A 16,382-nucleotide genomic window follows, 5' to 3' on the forward strand; every position below is an offset into this window, starting at 1 on the left:
AGTACCTCAAATTCTAGTCTTTTTTGTTTGCTGTTGTTTTGTTTGTATTTGAATATCTTGCTAAAATCAAGAAAATGCACAACAATGTCAGTTTACTGGACTGTTTTTTTCTTATTACAAAGTACTGAGTTTGTACATTTTTTGTGAGCCTGTAAATAGAACCAATAAATTTAAAACTGCAAATGAATTAAGATGAGAAATAAGATGAATCCATCTCCTCAAACACCCTTATATATAGTGTAAATTTCAGAATACTATAAGGAAGATAACAGGAAATGAGAAGGTGACGACAGTGGGTGATAACATTTATTTGCAAACTTGTACAGGTGAACAGGAAATAAGAGATATCTGATTGGCTATACACAAGAACAGAACTGCGGACAGCTGGATGTTCCTTCATGGAGTCTGTTCAGCCTTGCCTGTGTGGTGGCTCGGCGGCGTGTATTTCCCCTCCTTAATCAGCTTGTCGCGCTGCTGACGGATGGCATACAGCCTTTCGTGCTGCAGGGAAGATGGGGAGAAGAGAGAGATATATAACAGGAATTCAAAATAAAGGGTGTTCTGCATCACCTTTCAGTTCAAAGTAAAAAAAATTTGTTCTTCTGCCACCATCTTTTACTCCTTGCAACATGCGTCACTGTTAAACACCACAAGCTTTAGCTCCATTGGCTCTACAGTCCCAACCACGGTTCTGTAAAAGCAGCATCTTCCTGTCCACATGCACTCAGCAGAGATGCAGGGATTCCTCTGAGTGATGTTCTAACATCTCAAACGGCCTGTTTTAATGAATGCTGATGTTAAAATTTGGCATGAAGATGCCGCACAGTTAATCTTTAAAACATGTCCTCAGTGGAAGCAAATCTGACGTGAAACCTTGAGGCCGAAGTGGACATGCATCTTGAATCAGCACTTCATCCCGCTCCATCGTGTTTTCAAATGATGACACACGGCTAACAAGCAAAGAGCGAGAGTCTGAACTTTGTGCTGCTGCTGCACTTCCACCCAGAGCTGTCAGTCTGTCCTCTGCTGACTCCTCCACTCTGTCAGATAGGCTGACTTCAGTTCAACTACATTACTTTGCAGATTTGAAATGGACGCTAGTTTTTCTTTCACTTTTTAAATAGTTTTCTTATTATTCAAACTCTGCATGACAATCAAGTCATTTAATGCCACAAAGGTTAACAGAGATGCCAACATGTCAAATACTCAGGCAAAATAGGCTGGTTTGTTGAATTAAGTAAGTAAGTAGAACTTTATTTACATAGCACCTTTCTAGATAAAAGATCACAAAGTGCTTCACACAAGGATAACAAAGTATAAAACAAAACAGACAACAGTTAACAAAATGCAATTCTAAAAAGATGTGTTTTTAGTTGTTTTTTTGAAAGAAGCTACTGAGTCCACAGATCTTATGCTCAGTGGGAGAGAGCTCCACAGCCTGGGAGCCACAGTGGCAAAAGCTCTGTCTCCCTTCACTCTCCACTTTGTATGGTGAATGATAAGTAGACCCTGGTCACATGACCTAAGAGACCTGCTAGGAACATAAGTCTGTAGAAGTTCAATGATGTAGGAAGGTGCTTGACCATGAAGAGCTCTATAAGTCAGTACTAGAATCTTGAAGTGGACCCTGAATTCGATGGGGAGCCAATGCAGCTGTATTAAAAACGGTGTCACATGTGAGTACTTCGATGTTTCGGTCAGAAGTCTTGCTGAAGCATTTTGAACAATCTGCAGACGCTGCAGGGAGTTTTTATTTAAACATGTAAACAGTGAATTACAGCAGTCCAGTCTTGATGAAATGAAAGCATGAATGACAATCTCCTGTCTTTGCTCCTACGCAGAGATTTATATTAATATTCCAAAAGGAGTCAAAATGAGGACAAATAATGAGAAAGCAGATGGCCACGTCACTGCAAGCATAATTGACTAACAGCACATTGATTTTTTCCCCCCCAATATAAAGATACAGTGGGGCAAAAAAGTATTTAGTCAGCCACCGATTGTGCAAGTTCCCCCACTTAAAATGATGACAGAGGTCAGTAATTTGCACCAGAGGTACACTTCAACTGTGAGAGACAGAATGTGAAAAAAAAATCCATGAATTCACATGGTAGGATTTGTAAAGAATTTATTCGTAAATCAGGGTGGAAAATAAGTATTTGGTCACCTCAAACAAGGAAAATCTCTGGCTCTCACAGACCTGTAACGTCTTCTGTAAGAAGCTTTTCTGTCCCCCACTCGTTACCTGTATGAATGGCACCTGTTTGAACTCATCATCTGTATAAAAGACACCTGTCCACAGCCTCAAACAGTCAGACTCCAAACTCCGCCATGGCCAAGACCAAAGAGCTTTCGAAGGACACCAGGAAAAGTATTGTAGACCTGCACCAGACTGGGAAGAGTGAATCTACAATAGGCAAGCAGCTTGGTGTGAAAAAAATCAACTGTGGGAGCAATCATCAGAAAATGGAAGACATACAAGACCACTGATAATCTCCCTCGATCTGGGGCTCCACGCAAGATCTCATCCCGTGGGGTCAAAATGATCATGAGAACGGTGAGCAAAGATCCCAGAACCACACGGGGGGACCTGGTGAATGACCTGCAGAGAGCTGGGACCAAAGTAACAAAGGTCACCATCAGTAACACACTACAACGGCAGGGAATCAAATCCCGCAGTGCCAGACGTGTTCCGCTGCTGAAGCCAGCGCATGTCCAGGCCCGTCTGAAGTTTGCCAGAGAGCACATGGATGATACAGCAGAGGATTGGGAGAATGTCATGTGGTCAGATGAAACCAAAGTAGAACTTTTTGGTATAAACTCAACTCGTCGTGTTTGGAGGAAGAAGAATACTGAGTTGCATCCCAAGAACACCATACCTACTGTGAAGCATGGGGGTGGAAACATCATGCTATGGGGCTGTTTTTCTGCCAAGGGGACAGGACGACTGATCCGTGTTAAGGACAGAATGAATGGGGCCATGTATCGTGAGATTTTGAGCCAAAACCTCCTTCCATCTGTGAGAACTTTGAAGATGAAACGAGGCTGGGTCTTCCAACATGACAATGATCCAAAACACACCGCCCGGGCAACAAAGGAGTGGCTCCGTAAGAAGCATTTGAAAGTCCTGGAGTGGCCTAGCCAGTCTCCAGACCTCAACCCCATAGAAAATCTGTGGCGGGAGTTGAAAGTCCGTGTTGCTCGGCGACAGCCCCAAAACATCACTGCTCTCGAGAAGATCTGCATGGAGGAATGGGCCAAAATACCAGCTACTGTGTGTGCAAACCTGGTAAAGACCTATAGTAAACGTTTGACCTCTGTTATTGCCAACAAAGGTTATGTTACAAAGTATTGAGTTGTATTTTTGTTATTGACCAAATACTTATTTTCCACCCTGATTTACGAATAAATTCTTTACAAATCCTACCATGTGGATTCATGGATTTGTTTTTCACATTCTGTCTCTCACAGTTGAAGTGTACCTCTGGTGCAAATTACTGACCTCTGTCATCATTTTAAGTGGGGGAACTTGCACAATCGGTGGCTGACTAAATACTTTTTTGCCCCACTGTAAACTGCAGTGAAAGTGCTCTGTCCAACAACACATGGGCTGTCATGCCAAGTGTGGTGTGGAGGAGGTGAGATTCGGGTGATGTGTTAATTTTTAACAGTTTGAGAGAAGATTCATCCTCTTAATGGAACTAGATATAACTTACGGTTCTAGCTTATTACAACTATCCTCTATAATTAGATTACTTTAGTATCTAATCGTTATTTCTGATAATGCAGCAGCCGTTAATTAAACCAGTGCAATTTGCACAGAAGCAGTCGAGTATGAGGAGTCAGATTACCGTCTTCTGCCTGTGCATGCACTCATAGAAGTCCTCAAACTCCAGCTGGCACTCCTTCTTGGCACGGGTCTGCCCGATGCCATGAGAACATTCGATCCACTCCTTCTCGAAGGCGTGGCAGCGTGCCGCCCGCTTGTTGGGCTGCTCTCCGCTCTGCAGCAGCAGCCAGCGGTCCAAGTTGATACCGAGCCGCGACTGCAGATCCACGAACGGCATGATGCTGAACGAGGAGAGGCACAGGACCGAGAGAGATTAAAGTGAGGCAGGACAGGGCAAATTTTATGCTTTTAATTTAAAATGAAACTTAACAAATTAAAACTGGAATTTGTAAGCTGGTCTAACTGAACTCTAGACATATCAGTAACTGTAATCACTGAATAACTTATATCAGTATAAGTATACAGGTATTTGGATCTACGGTATTTTATATCTATAAAGGCAGAAGTAAGGATTTTAATAAAAACTAAGCACTCATGAGTTTTTAAATATAGCAAGCAAAAAAAAGCAAAAACTCAAAGTGATACAATAAAAAACGAGTTCAACTAAATCAACCTAAATTCTGCCCAAATCAGGGGGTTGTGATTTAGTGGTATTAGTGATGAAACTTACAATTACATTTCAAATGTAAGAATAAACTATAGTAAATAACAAGCTCCTGTAAAGTCTTTTTTATATACTTTTGGACATCATCCCCCTTCTCTTCAACTTCTCTCAGCCAAACTATTAAAAAAAATATATATACAGAAAAATGAATAAATTAAAGGAGAAAATAAAAAACAAAAAATTTAAATCCCAAAATTTTGTATGTTTGATTCTTTTGGCCACAGTTATCTTTAAAAATCTGCTACTATGACAGCACTACCCAGTTTAAAGGAGGACAGTAATTTAAGTATTTTATTTCTATATCAACAACAAAATAAAAAGCTGGCTATTTAACTTTTAGTGTTTCATTATCTTTCAGCTGTTGGATCATCTGTCTCTCTCTCATACAAGCCCTCTACATGTCCTCCTTTTACTACATTCGAGCTCCGTCTTCAGACAGCATATCCCCTCTCTCTTCTCTGCACATGCCCAAACCATCTCAGCCTTGCTTCTCTAACTTTGTCTCCAAACTGCTCGAACTGATCTGTCCCTCTGATATACTCATTTCTAATCTTCAACTCGACCACCTGTCTTTTTGATTAACCAACCATCGTCCAGTCACAGCAGGTCTCACTACATCTTGCAAACTTTCCTCTTCACTCTTTCTATCACAAATCAACCCCCGACACTCGTCTTCACCCACTCCACCCTGCCCACCTTAAAAATATAAATGCTCAGACTCACTGCCTACACTACAAGCAGACTAATCATCCTCACATCTCCACAGAGCCATGGAAAAAATCTGGACTCTTAGTAAACGCCAAACTGTCTGCTAACAGCTAACCGTAGACAGCCCGTCGTAAACATTACAGGAAAAACACATAAAGACGAAAATATTCGTATCTGTAATTAAAGTTAACAAATGTATGAAGTAGTTATGGCTGTTGAAATGAATCCGTTACATTACGATAATATAACCCGCTGCTGAAATCACCCTTCAATGACAGCCACCCATGCTAATCACGGACCGCATTTATTTCACAGTATTTGCTCACTGACGCAATTTTCAAACTTCATTTAAAATCTGCGGTGTAGCAAACACGTCCACAGCCTGTTTACGTGTCGCTATTTCCCGTTAAATGTTTGTATTTACCGTGTTTTCTTCAAGGCGTTTTAACCTTCCTCCGATTCTGCACGCCCCGCTTTACGGCTGCTGAACAAAAACACTGCCGTAAAGTGACCGACTGGGGTGGAAACCCATCTACCCTTCTTTTGCACCACCGCCATCTGCTGGTGTGGCCTCAAAAGTACAGTTACATTTTATTTAGCAATTTAACAAAGCTGTGTTGAAGCAGCACCAAAGTTTAGCGATTTTCAGAAAAAATTCGATGATTTTGATAATGTGTAATATTAAAGTATAATAAGATATAATAATCCTAATGCAATGTTGCTTTTAAGAGAACTATAGAGAAGATTATGAGGAGTTGCACTGTTTTTCTGTGGCTGTAGATAAAGCATATGATAGGGTTACAAGAGAGAATGAAGCTGCATGAGGAAGTAAGGAGTGGCAGAGAAGTATGCGAGGCTGGTGCAGGATGTGAATGAGGACAGTGAGACAGTGGTCAGATAAGCGGTAAGAGTAACAGATGAGTTCAAGGTGGGGGTGAGATTTTGGTTTGCAGTGGTGAGGGACAGGCTGACAGATGAGATCAGGCAGGAGGCTCCGTGGACTGAGAGTAGGGAGCAGGTAGAAGAAAGCCTGGAGAGGTGGAGGCATGCTCTGGAGAGAAGAAGAAGAGTGAAAGCCATTAGAAGCAAGACAGCATACGTGTCTGTGAATGAGAGGAAGACAGATATAACAGGAGATGCAGGGAGAATGAGTAGATGCTGGATAACAGTATTTTTTAGTTTTTCTACATAATAAAGAAATGTGGTAAATGAAAGAAATGTGTCAGCACAGCTCTTAAGGCTTAAATTGTAAGAAATAAATGCATAAAATGACAGAAATAGTTATGGGGGCTCATTGCCCAGATTGCACTTTAATTATAATTATAGTTTCTGGTAATTCACAGAAGATTTCCTTGTTTTTGAAACTTTGGACTCATTGTGGAAAAACAGAACTTTTTATAGCCGATAATGATCTGTTACTTAATTACTTTAGTGTAGTAGGAATGGCCGTGGGTTACGTCTCCTTATAAACAGGAAAAGCTGTAAAACTTCAAATAAAGGCTGAAATCTATGCCCTCCTTTACATTTTTCAAAGCCGTCCAGTGGGTCAGATTGGAGTCTTTGCCGGGCCGAGTCTGGCCCCCGGGCCTTATATTTGACATCCTCGATGTACGATTTGGACAATATAAAGGCAGGATGGGGAGCTCGAGCCAGAGCTGAAGATGGTGAAATTATAGTTGGCTTGATCAGAATGGACAGGATTAGATACAAGTATATCAGAGACAAAATTAGAGAGTCAAGTGCATTTGAATAGCAGCACCTGGGTGCTTATCTTAGTCCCATGGTAGTAGCAAACATGAGCTTATTAATGTATAAAGTAAATAATGACAGGGTATATTATGTCATGTGGTGCTTGTTTGAAGTTGTATTTATTGATTTTAAGACCTGCTGAGGATCAGATTATATTTTACTATGTCTGATATGTAAATCTTGCCACAAAACGTCTTTAGTGATTTCACGTCTGACACATTTTTAAAATAAGTTAATTTGCTCTAATTGATTCTAATTCATAACAGATCAACAACAAGTCGCTGCATTGGTGCAACATCAGTTTGTGTTTATTTATTTTGTCCCCAAAGGTCCACAAGTTGTCTTTCACAGTCCTGCGTGTCGATCCCCACACAATTTCGGGGCTTTTAACAGTGACAGGAAATACACAAACAGTATAATAACACTTAAATATTGCTATCTATAAATGCTAACCTTTTCAAATAAGATCAGGACCACCTATATCCATCCTTTAACACTCATTCAGACTCTTTCAGGAAGTTGGGGTTTCCATCCGTGGTACATTCATGTGGTTTCTTACAGGCAGGCAGGCAGAAACTAGTGATAAGTGTAGACCAAACAAAGCACTGCCAAATCACATAAGCAGCTAAATCCATAAAGCTACTCTGAGATGAAAAGGCTCCCGGGTTGATTCCTCACAGGTTCAAGGAAAAACCTGGTGGGGAAACCTTTTTTTTTTCTTTTTTTTCTTTTTTAAGAAAACAGAAGCACAGAGGTGATACAAAGCTAAGAAACAAGTCAAGCTATGATTAAGAAAAGCTTATCGGCATCAGTATTTAAAGTGTTTGGCTCCAAAAGTCACAATGACTTGTATGAATGATTAGAACAACATAAATTACAGAATATTAAAAAAAAAGAAACTAAAAAACTACAGTATTTTCATCACAAAATTGATTAAAAACACCTTAAATGTCATTGAAGTTAAAAATACTGAATGACAAATAAGACAATGAATAGATTTTTTTATGTTTTGGAGCCAAACTCTTCTTTAGTTACATCCAACATAAAAGGCCCTCTGGTAGGTGATTTATTTTGGTTGTACCACAGACTGAAGTAAACTCACTTTATCGCAACAGATCATGAATAGCAAAAAAGAAGATAAATACAATAATTCAGATAAAGTGCACAAGTGCTCGTTCAAAGAAATAAAATAAAATAAAAGTGGGACACACATATACATTCATCGGGAGTTCATTCACACAGACGCACAACACACAACGTTCAAGTGGGCCAGACAGCCAGTTAACACGTCAGAAACCAAAACCTCCCAAACGGGTGTGTGCTGTTGTGTTGGTCAGCGAGTGTCGATAAGGCAGGCAGACAGCCAATTGTAAAACACTAACTTGGTCATGTGACATACCTCAGACCCGACAGAGTTCTGACAACGACAGGAGAACGCCTTTTCAAGTGTCTGAAGTGAAGGTGAAGTCTTACCGATTAATAAAGTTATTTAATCATTTTTAGGTAAAAAAAAGTTCATATTATTTTGTGCTAGCTTTGACACTGTAGCGTTCTGCTGTTAGCTAGCTGCTAGCAGACTGTTAGCTGGATTTGCGTCGCTGCATTAGCATGTGTAACCTTAGAGACAACTTATCTTTGAATAGGCAGCCTGGAGGCAACTGTATCGCTTTCTGCATTAATGTAGCTTATAAATAAATGTAACTGAAAAAAAATGAAACCAGCAGGACTTTTTGGTTTTTCCATTTTTCCGATACATTCCTGCCTATAAAAAAAAAAAAAGCTTCACAGAGCTTTATTCATGAAATGCTCAATGCTTTAGTGCTGATGTGTGGAAAGCAGACAAACCTTCACTCTGGGTTGTCTTTTTTTCTGCCCGTGCTTTTCACAGTCCTTCCAGGATCTGTCATGTCATTGTCAGAACTCTGTCGTTTACTTCTGTAACAGTGACCCTTTTTTAAAAATCTCTATGTCCATTCCCCTCCTCCTCCTCCTCTGTGCAGTGAAAGCGAGATTCAAGTGCAGCTTCATCCTCCAAAGTAAACTTTAACTTTCACAAGTGTTACAGAAACTTGCTGCCCTTTTACGACCGTCCACACAAGGAATGGCTCATGCAGACTCATGCACACTGCAAATAATACAATTTCAAGGTCGTCCGAATATAAATAGAGGAAAAATGTCAAAATAAAGCCACAATAACTGAGTACAAAGTCCACATTCATTCACACGTTTTTAAAAACACCCTCCTCATCCTCGGCAAGCATCCTCTGCTTTCCCAGCAATCACCATCTCTCTGCTGTGCTTGGTGACGTTTCACCGTATTTCATAATTTCAGTTCTCGTGGAAAATTTGTACCTCTTGTGTTTTTTTTTCTTGCTCTCTCTCTTTTTTTTCTTCTTTTTTTTGCTTAAGTAGCCAAGGCATTTTGCACCAAGGAGTAAACATAAATCATCATCTTATAAATCTCAGAGGTAGAACCCTGACAATTTGCTCAGAGAGTAGATTGGCAGGTAGAAAGAGAAGACAGACCAACGTAAACAGATGCTGTCTGTGTTTAAGACGGTGTCTGTGAGTCGCAAAAGCAGCAAACGAGAGATGACACGAGGAAAAAAAAAGCTGTTACAAGTTTAAATGTAAATGTTCGGGGTTGTTTCTGTGCAATCCTGAGAGCTGCTTTTCTCTCAGACGTAGAGGATGACGTTGCTGTCTGCAGGACAGTGAAGGCCTTCGGCGGAGGGGTTCACAGCTCGGCACGAGGGGGGCTGGGGCTGCTGGCCGGCCGCCGGGTGACAGCTTTTCGGGTGAGGAGAGTCACAGTCGTCCGACGTCAGCTCTGCGATGTCGTCTGACTGAGTGTCTGACATCTCCAGGTCGCTGCGGATGCTCTCCGGCTGAGCCAGGGTGACGTCTCTGAGCCCCTCCCTGATTGATGTTCCCGGTGACAGCCCCAGTGCCGAGCCAGACAACGCCCCGCCCCTTCTGGAGCTGCAGTCCTGAGGCTCCTCCCCTCCTGAGGCGGTCGCCATGGCAGCACAGCCCGGATGTGGGGTTAAGTCCTCTTCGCTGGTCAGGCAGAGATGGCTGGGTTTGGTCTCAATGTCCACCTGGATCTCCAGGTTGGTGCACTCCCTGCAGAGCCACATGATTTAAAACACGTCAGTTGGTGTGAAAGAAGAAATATCAGATAAGACAACATCTACTGCACAGATTCAGCTCAAATAGGAAGCTAGTGGTAGGGTTCACCTGTAGATTGTAAATAAGATGGAAGTAGCCTCTGAAAAATGAAGCCCCTTTATGGATGTATGGTGAACCTGAAGTTCTTTAAACAGCCAGCAGGGGGCATCTAATCAGTTTCTTAAAAATGTGAGAAATTAGCTGCGCCTATCAGTTGATTTATGAGCTTGGTAAAAAAAAATTTATGAATACATCTCACCTGGTAAATTAAATCAAAATATGATTGAAACAGATGATAAAGTAGGGTATGCACTAGGAAAGAAAAGTGTTGCTCAATAACAATGAGGTTAAAAAAAGTTTTATTCTTTTCTGCCTTAAGATGAAAGACAATTTTGCAAATAACTTGCTGTAATTTTCCATGTTTTAGAGGCAAAATCCATCAGGTTACATCACCAGCTACACAAAAACGCCCGCACATAAATGCAAAGCTCAATTTCACAGAACCTGCATGCATGGGTTGTTAAAGAGAAAGATTAGAAACAAAAGGAACACCGTTGACTCTCTTTAAGAGCAGCTGCAGACCTTTCTGAAGCGATAAGATGTCATGATTCATTTCATGTTAGTGCCTGTTAAAGTAAAGCTCTATATAATCTAGAGAAAGATCGACACAGCTTTAGAAGACGGCAGCATGATATCATGGTGTAAAACTGCCAAGTCCACAGATTAGTTTTAATGCTGTTATCTCAACCACATCAAATCCCACATCTGCTGGAGCAGCAGAAGGAGAGAGAAGAGAAGTTTCCTCTCCTACCTGTCAGGTAGAGTGTAGGAGGAGATGATGGATCCGGCCATTCCTCGGGTGCTGGCACAGTCGCTCCCGGCTCCCAGGCTGCCCGTCTCTCTCTGGGCTGATTCTTTGGCAAGTTCCCCTGCTTGAACCTCCAGCCTGAAGCATTAAAATGCCCACATTAGCATTAAACATCAACCAGCATTTGCACAGCATAAATATAAAAAATTACATCCATTGGTACCAAAACAAGCCTTGTACTCTTGAACTCTTGAGCTTTAGTTACTTCATCCCTTATCCTCACCTGCTGTACTTGCTTGTGCGAGTCCCCAGAGCGCCACTGGCCAGGGTGTTAAAGTGTGGCGTGTCGCCCAGAGTCCCTGGGGCTACGGAGAGCCCCTCGCTGGGAGAGGTGGTGCTAAGACCACTGACCGCCCCTTCCAGACTGCTCTCACCGAGGCTCGGAGACTTGAGGGCTCGCCAGGCGTCCGCCACTGTGTGATTGTACAGGAAACATTAGCTTTAGTTTAAAGACGCCAGCAGCTACATCCACTTTGCTGAAAATGTTACCAGCTCAGCGTACCCACCTGTGATTGGCCCATCGTCCTCATCAAAGTCGATCCGCACACCACGCCCTTTTCCTCTGCTCACACCACAACCACCTCCTCTGCACAGAGAGATGGGCACGACTCCGTACACGTAGGCCAACATGATGGGCACACCGATGCCTGTGAGAGGGGCAAAGCCAAGCAAACACACGTCTAACACCCGTTTGTCTAATTTTAATATCACTCGACGTATAAAATTTCACAGAAATAAAAAACAAAAAAAATGTGATTTATTGTGTCTTTTTCTTGGCTGTTATTTTGCTTTCACATATGATGAGGCACAAAGAATCAACTGTATAAACTGCAGCAAGACCAGAAACATGCAGTACTTTTCATTTCGCATCAAAGCTCTTTCCTTGTTTGAGGCTATCACCAGTGATGTGTCTAGACAAACTGTCCTCTTTCCTTTTTTTTTTTCTTGGCCATCATCTTCAAACGATCGTGACACATAATATCTGACGGCCCCGTCGGGTTTCTTACCCACGCTGACGGCTGCGATGACAGGAGCGGTGATGATTGACAGGGCCACGCCCCCCGTGATGGCCAGATTCCTTCGGTGACGAGACGTCTTCTTCAGCTCGTAGTGGGCGTGGATCTGTGGGAGAGGAGAGGGACGCACGCTGTTTAACACAAACGCTTCATGACAAAGGAGGAGGTGGTGGTTAATGGATATCTGGCGTTTTGGTGAATCGAAATGACAAGAACGTAAACACAGAAATTATCGAATTCACTGTGATTATTTAATTAAATTTCAATTCAATTCAATTTTTTTCTTATATAGCACCAAATCACAACATAAGTTGCCTCAAGGCACTTCATATTTACAGGTTTTATGATCAACTATAATAACAGTGAATATGTTTTGGGATGTGTGCTGCTCATTTATCACTGTTTTTGTTGTTTCCTACTTATTTTCTTTATGTTTCAATAGATTTGTAATTGATTTTTAGCTCATAGAAGAGCTTTATTGTCTATGTTGCCATTGCTTGACTGGGATACAAAACAAGCAGCTCTTATTTCAAAATTATGTTGAAAAAAGCCGATCTTTGCCTTTCACTTGATATCTTTAGTTCCTCCTAACTCACACAGGAACTCGGCTATGAGTCAAATTTCCCGAGAATCCCCCAGATTTATGTTTCTACATCTACGTGCTTTTTCAGTGTCGGTGGTGTAACCGAGGACATGGCTCTTTTGTATTTTAGGCAAATTCAAAGTATATGAAATATCAGACGTGTAATTCTTGTGTTGCTGCCATGCTCTTCTTGTGGGACAAACACTTCAATCTGCAGCTGCTTGCTAACACAAACACAGAAAAACAACTATGAGCCCATTTCGCTAGGCCTCATTGAGTGACATTAAAGCAAGTTTTCCCTGCAGGGATTTGCCCCAAATTACCACAGAGGTAATATATTACTCTGAAACTTCAAAGTTTCCTTCTCAAGAACTGAATCTGTGTCGCGACTTGTCGTAGAGGAACAAAGACTTCCTGGAAGGTTATTAACTACCTGAGATGGCACGCCTGGAGAAATTTCAACACGAGGGAAAGAAACAGAGTGGGTGAGCCGCTGCGTAGCTCTCAAACAGGCTTTCATAAGTTTGCAGTTTCATTGTTATCCACAAGAGAGCGCTGTAGTATGTTAATGCACCACAAATCTCCTGACAAACGCCCACTGTCAGTTTACTTCACTCTAAATGAGGGGCTGTTGTCTCTTACTAAATACAATTTTTTCCTCTGACAATAGAAAAGTATAGCCATCTGTGAAAAAAAAATGACACAGCTGTGATTTACAGGAACAAAAGGAGACTTTAGAGGCTTTAAAAAAGCTGTTTTCTTTTTTTTTTATATAGAATGAATGAGGTTTTTACTTAGAATAGAAAGAAAAAACAAAAGAAACAGAGTTTTTCTACATAAGAGGGAAAGCTTTGAACTAAATAGGAAGCAGAAGGAAATGAAATTCACAGTGTTTCTGTTTTACATCGTATGACGCTTTCACACAGCAGCCTAAGTTTAACTACATCTATCAGACGGGGGCAGGACCGAGGTCTGTGTGGAGGTCAGTGTGAATGGAAAGTATCTGGTGATTCTGATGGGATCTGAAAGTGCTTTTCGTCATTTCTAGAAAACTTCTGACGCCATGCTGAAACTTAGAAAAGATTTTGGTTCTGCAACGCTGTACATTCCAGATCGTCACTGAAGCAGGATTGTGAAAGAGTGACTGCAGAAGTGCTGCTAACTGTTTAAGTGTGTCGCCACATCTGTGTGGTTTGTGCTTCTGGTTTCTTTAGCTGTGCGGATGGTTGATAAACGTCAAGTGGCGAGACCTTACAGATTAAAAAAAAAAAAAAAAAGGTGCCGCTTGGCGTGAAAGACACTTAAAAATCCACTTTGTAGACAAAGTGCAGCTTTAGATTATAAACAGTTTCACAACATGTTGAAGTTTCCATTTAGAGAGCTTCTATTTCCTTTTATCGACTCGTCTATGAAATACTTCAAAACTGAGTGAGACATAAACAGGAAATTAATTTTATTTTGTAACTAAAATTAGAATACACGTTAAATACTCTGTAATTATTTTCTCAGATAACTAATTAACCATGTGTCTGAACAGTGAAAAATGCCAGCCACACGTGCCTGAACCCTCCTGGGCTGTGTAAGGTTAGCACTTAGTCCTGGCTGATCCTAGCCTCTCCCTGTCTGAGGAGTTCATGTTGCGTCTGTCTGGCTGCCAACGTGCAAAACAAACAGACTTAGAAACTCATCTGTCCCAGCTGTCATCAGCCCTTGAAATGACTCACTATGTTCTTCATGTTGCCTTTTTATTCTGGATTCTGGGACATTTATTGTTTATTTAATATCATTGATACTTGAAAATCAGGTTCTGTAAGACTGCCACTGCTGATATAAATATATATATTAATTCAGGTTAAATACACTGTGTAAAAACCTTCTTCACAGTGAAGCTGAACGAGCACAAAAAAGTAAAAATCTAAAGAAAAGTGACCTCATTCATATTTCTGCAGGTTTCTCACCTTACGGCCGACGTAAACTGGGATGCCGATGACCATGGCGGGAACAGCGATGCCTGCGATGAGAGTGATGCCAACCGGAGCGCCGATCAGAGTTCCCAACTGCCACAAAATCTTCTTCTTCCTGCTCCACGGCTTCTTGCCCCAGAAGGTGCAGCCAGATGGACTGATGGAGGGAAAGAGGGAAGAGAATGCACAGAGTTAGGTATCTACATTTGAAGGATCAGACGCAGGTGTGTAAAGTCGAACAGGACGTGTGAGTACCTGAGGTAGTGCAGATCGGAGATCTCCTTCATGCAGAGCCAGCAGAACTCGCAGCCGCAGACGGCACAGGTCATGTGATTGCAGCTCCCGTCGTTCATCTTGATGATGTAGGCGCCACAGCGGGGGCATGGCTTGATGTCATCAGCTGGAGACAAAGAGATGAAATATGAGCTTAAGAGGTGCAGGGACGTTTTGTTTAGTGTGAGAATGTGTTTTTATTCAGTCTATTGCGAGAGGAAATTTTTTTATTAGAAGATGAGCTTCTAAGCATTTCAGCCTTTTCTAACGCTTCAACCATCAGTTAACCTTTAAGGGAAGAAACTGTGGCACCACAGGTGTGGATGCAAGTGTTAGCAGTTCTCTGTCTCTTTGTGTAAGCCCCGTCCATATCCCACTAAGCTGCTAAGAAATAAGTTGGATGGACACCCATCCTGCGTATCAAAGTGTCCTCCAGTCGCCAGTCTTTTGAAGCTATTACAGGCATAGAAGGATTAAAACAATAAAACACAATATATGTTTCGCCAATAATGATGTGAAACTCTTGATCTTTGTTTTTACTTATTATTGTCTCTGAAGGAAATGACACTACACCCACGGTGTGGGTAGTGTCTGTATTAAAACAAAAATTCCAGTAAATCGTTTTAACACAATGTCAGGTGCAGTTTTTAACAGGAAGTGGAGCTGGTGTGTTGTTGTGGAAAACACCCTGGGAGGAAAACAGCAAACGGGACAAACTGAACGTAACACGCAAATGTGAGGTGGAAAACACAGACCTGTTTCATCTCCAAGCAAATAAGTCTCACTGGGATTACTGACCATCATCAAAGAAAGCCAGAGCAGTAGGACAGAAGCACCCACACAATAGCAGGAAATCACAAACGGTACTCGAGCTTGGCTTTAATATTCTGGCTTCATTTCATCATAAGGCCAAACTAGGAAGCCTGTGTGGGTGTCTGCGTCATTTCTGCCTGTCCAAACTAATACATAACCCTGGAGTTTCCAAACCAGTCTAAACAAGTCTCACTTTTCCACATTAGTTTCTCACATCTTTCAACTTTCTTTTTCTTGATGAAAAAGAAAAATCGAATTAGAACTTAAATAACAGAAAAACTCCAAAAGTGCTCTCTTTGGGTCTTTTCCTGAGGGTAATAAGCTCAAACCTCATTAGAGTAATGGATCATTAGGCTCGCTGCGGCACTTTGTCCTCTAATGCATTTTGAGTCAATTCGCTGTGAGTTTGAATTCTGGTTGCAGGGAACGCTCTCTGCTCTTTAAAGGGCATTTTGGCATTTTAACTTGAAGTGACTCTGGCAGATGTGGTTGATGTGTGCGTGTAGGAGTAGTTGTTATTGCTGCGCTCTGTATTCTGCTGACATCACTCTGCTGCTCACTCCCTCTGGTATCTCGCTTTCGTCCTCTCTTTCTTCCCCTCCTCTCTCTTCATCTTATCTCTATATATTTCCCTCCTTATCATATCTTCTTTTTCTCCTCCTCTCTGTGTTTGTCTGAATCCCGTTGACTAAGCAGCAGGTATCAGCAGACAGACAGACAGGCTGACACAGAGGGAGAAGCCTGGAGTTTTTTTTATGAGTCAGTTTCGGGTGCTTGGATTGT

The 16,382-nt window shown here is 41.6% G+C and overlaps 2 protein-coding genes across 2 annotated transcripts in view; both read right to left on the reverse strand.

The window, feature by feature from the left end:
- Positions 1–292: 292 nt before the first annotated feature.
- ndufs5 (NADH:ubiquinone oxidoreductase subunit S5) lies at positions 293–5,724 on the reverse strand. The gene is made up of 3 exons (XM_004572697.4): positions 5,587–5,724; positions 3,852–4,071; positions 293–501 (listed from the first exon to the last, which is right to left on the reverse strand). Exons 2-3 carry the CDS (start codon positions 4,065–4,067, stop codon positions 397–399), a joined length of 321 nt encoding a protein of 106 aa, XP_004572754.1. The 5' UTR covers positions 4,068–4,071; positions 5,587–5,724; the 3' UTR covers positions 293–396.
- Positions 5,725–7,197: 1,473 nt separating this feature from the next.
- The window catches only part of rnf19b (ring finger protein 19B), a 42,295-nt gene continuing 33,110 nt past the window's right edge, over positions 7,198–16,382 (reverse strand). Inside the window, exons 4-10 of the mRNA XM_004572698.5 lie at positions 14,769–14,913; positions 14,508–14,670; positions 11,958–12,072; positions 11,457–11,597; positions 11,174–11,363; positions 10,894–11,028; positions 7,198–10,037 (exon numbers count right to left, since the gene is read on the reverse strand). Coding sequence (XP_004572755.1) covers positions 9,590–10,037; positions 10,894–11,028; positions 11,174–11,363; positions 11,457–11,597; positions 11,958–12,072; positions 14,508–14,670; positions 14,769–14,913 — 1,337 coding nt within the window. The 3' untranslated portion in view covers positions 7,198–9,589. The remainder of the gene's footprint in view (positions 10,038–10,893; positions 11,029–11,173; positions 11,364–11,456; positions 11,598–11,957; positions 12,073–14,507; positions 14,671–14,768; positions 14,914–16,382) is intronic.

Source organism: Maylandia zebra, linkage group LG22 (assembly GCF_041146795.1).
Source record: "Maylandia zebra isolate NMK-2024a linkage group LG22, Mzebra_GT3a, whole genome shotgun sequence".
In the NCBI taxonomy this organism is placed as follows: Eukaryota; Metazoa; Chordata; class Actinopteri; order Cichliformes; family Cichlidae; genus Maylandia; species Maylandia zebra.

What these genes read in the sequence shown, in the direction of transcription:
- ndufs5 (XM_004572697.4), bottom strand. Translation starts at nt 4,067, where the DNA reads ATGCCGTTCGTGGATCTGCAGTCGCGGCTCGGTATCAACTTGGACCGC. An exon ending in GCATGCACAGGCAGAAGACG is followed by an intron (nt 502 to 3,851) that starts GTAATCTGACTC and finishes TCTTCCCTGCAG; the next exon opens with CACGAAAGGCTGTATGCCAT.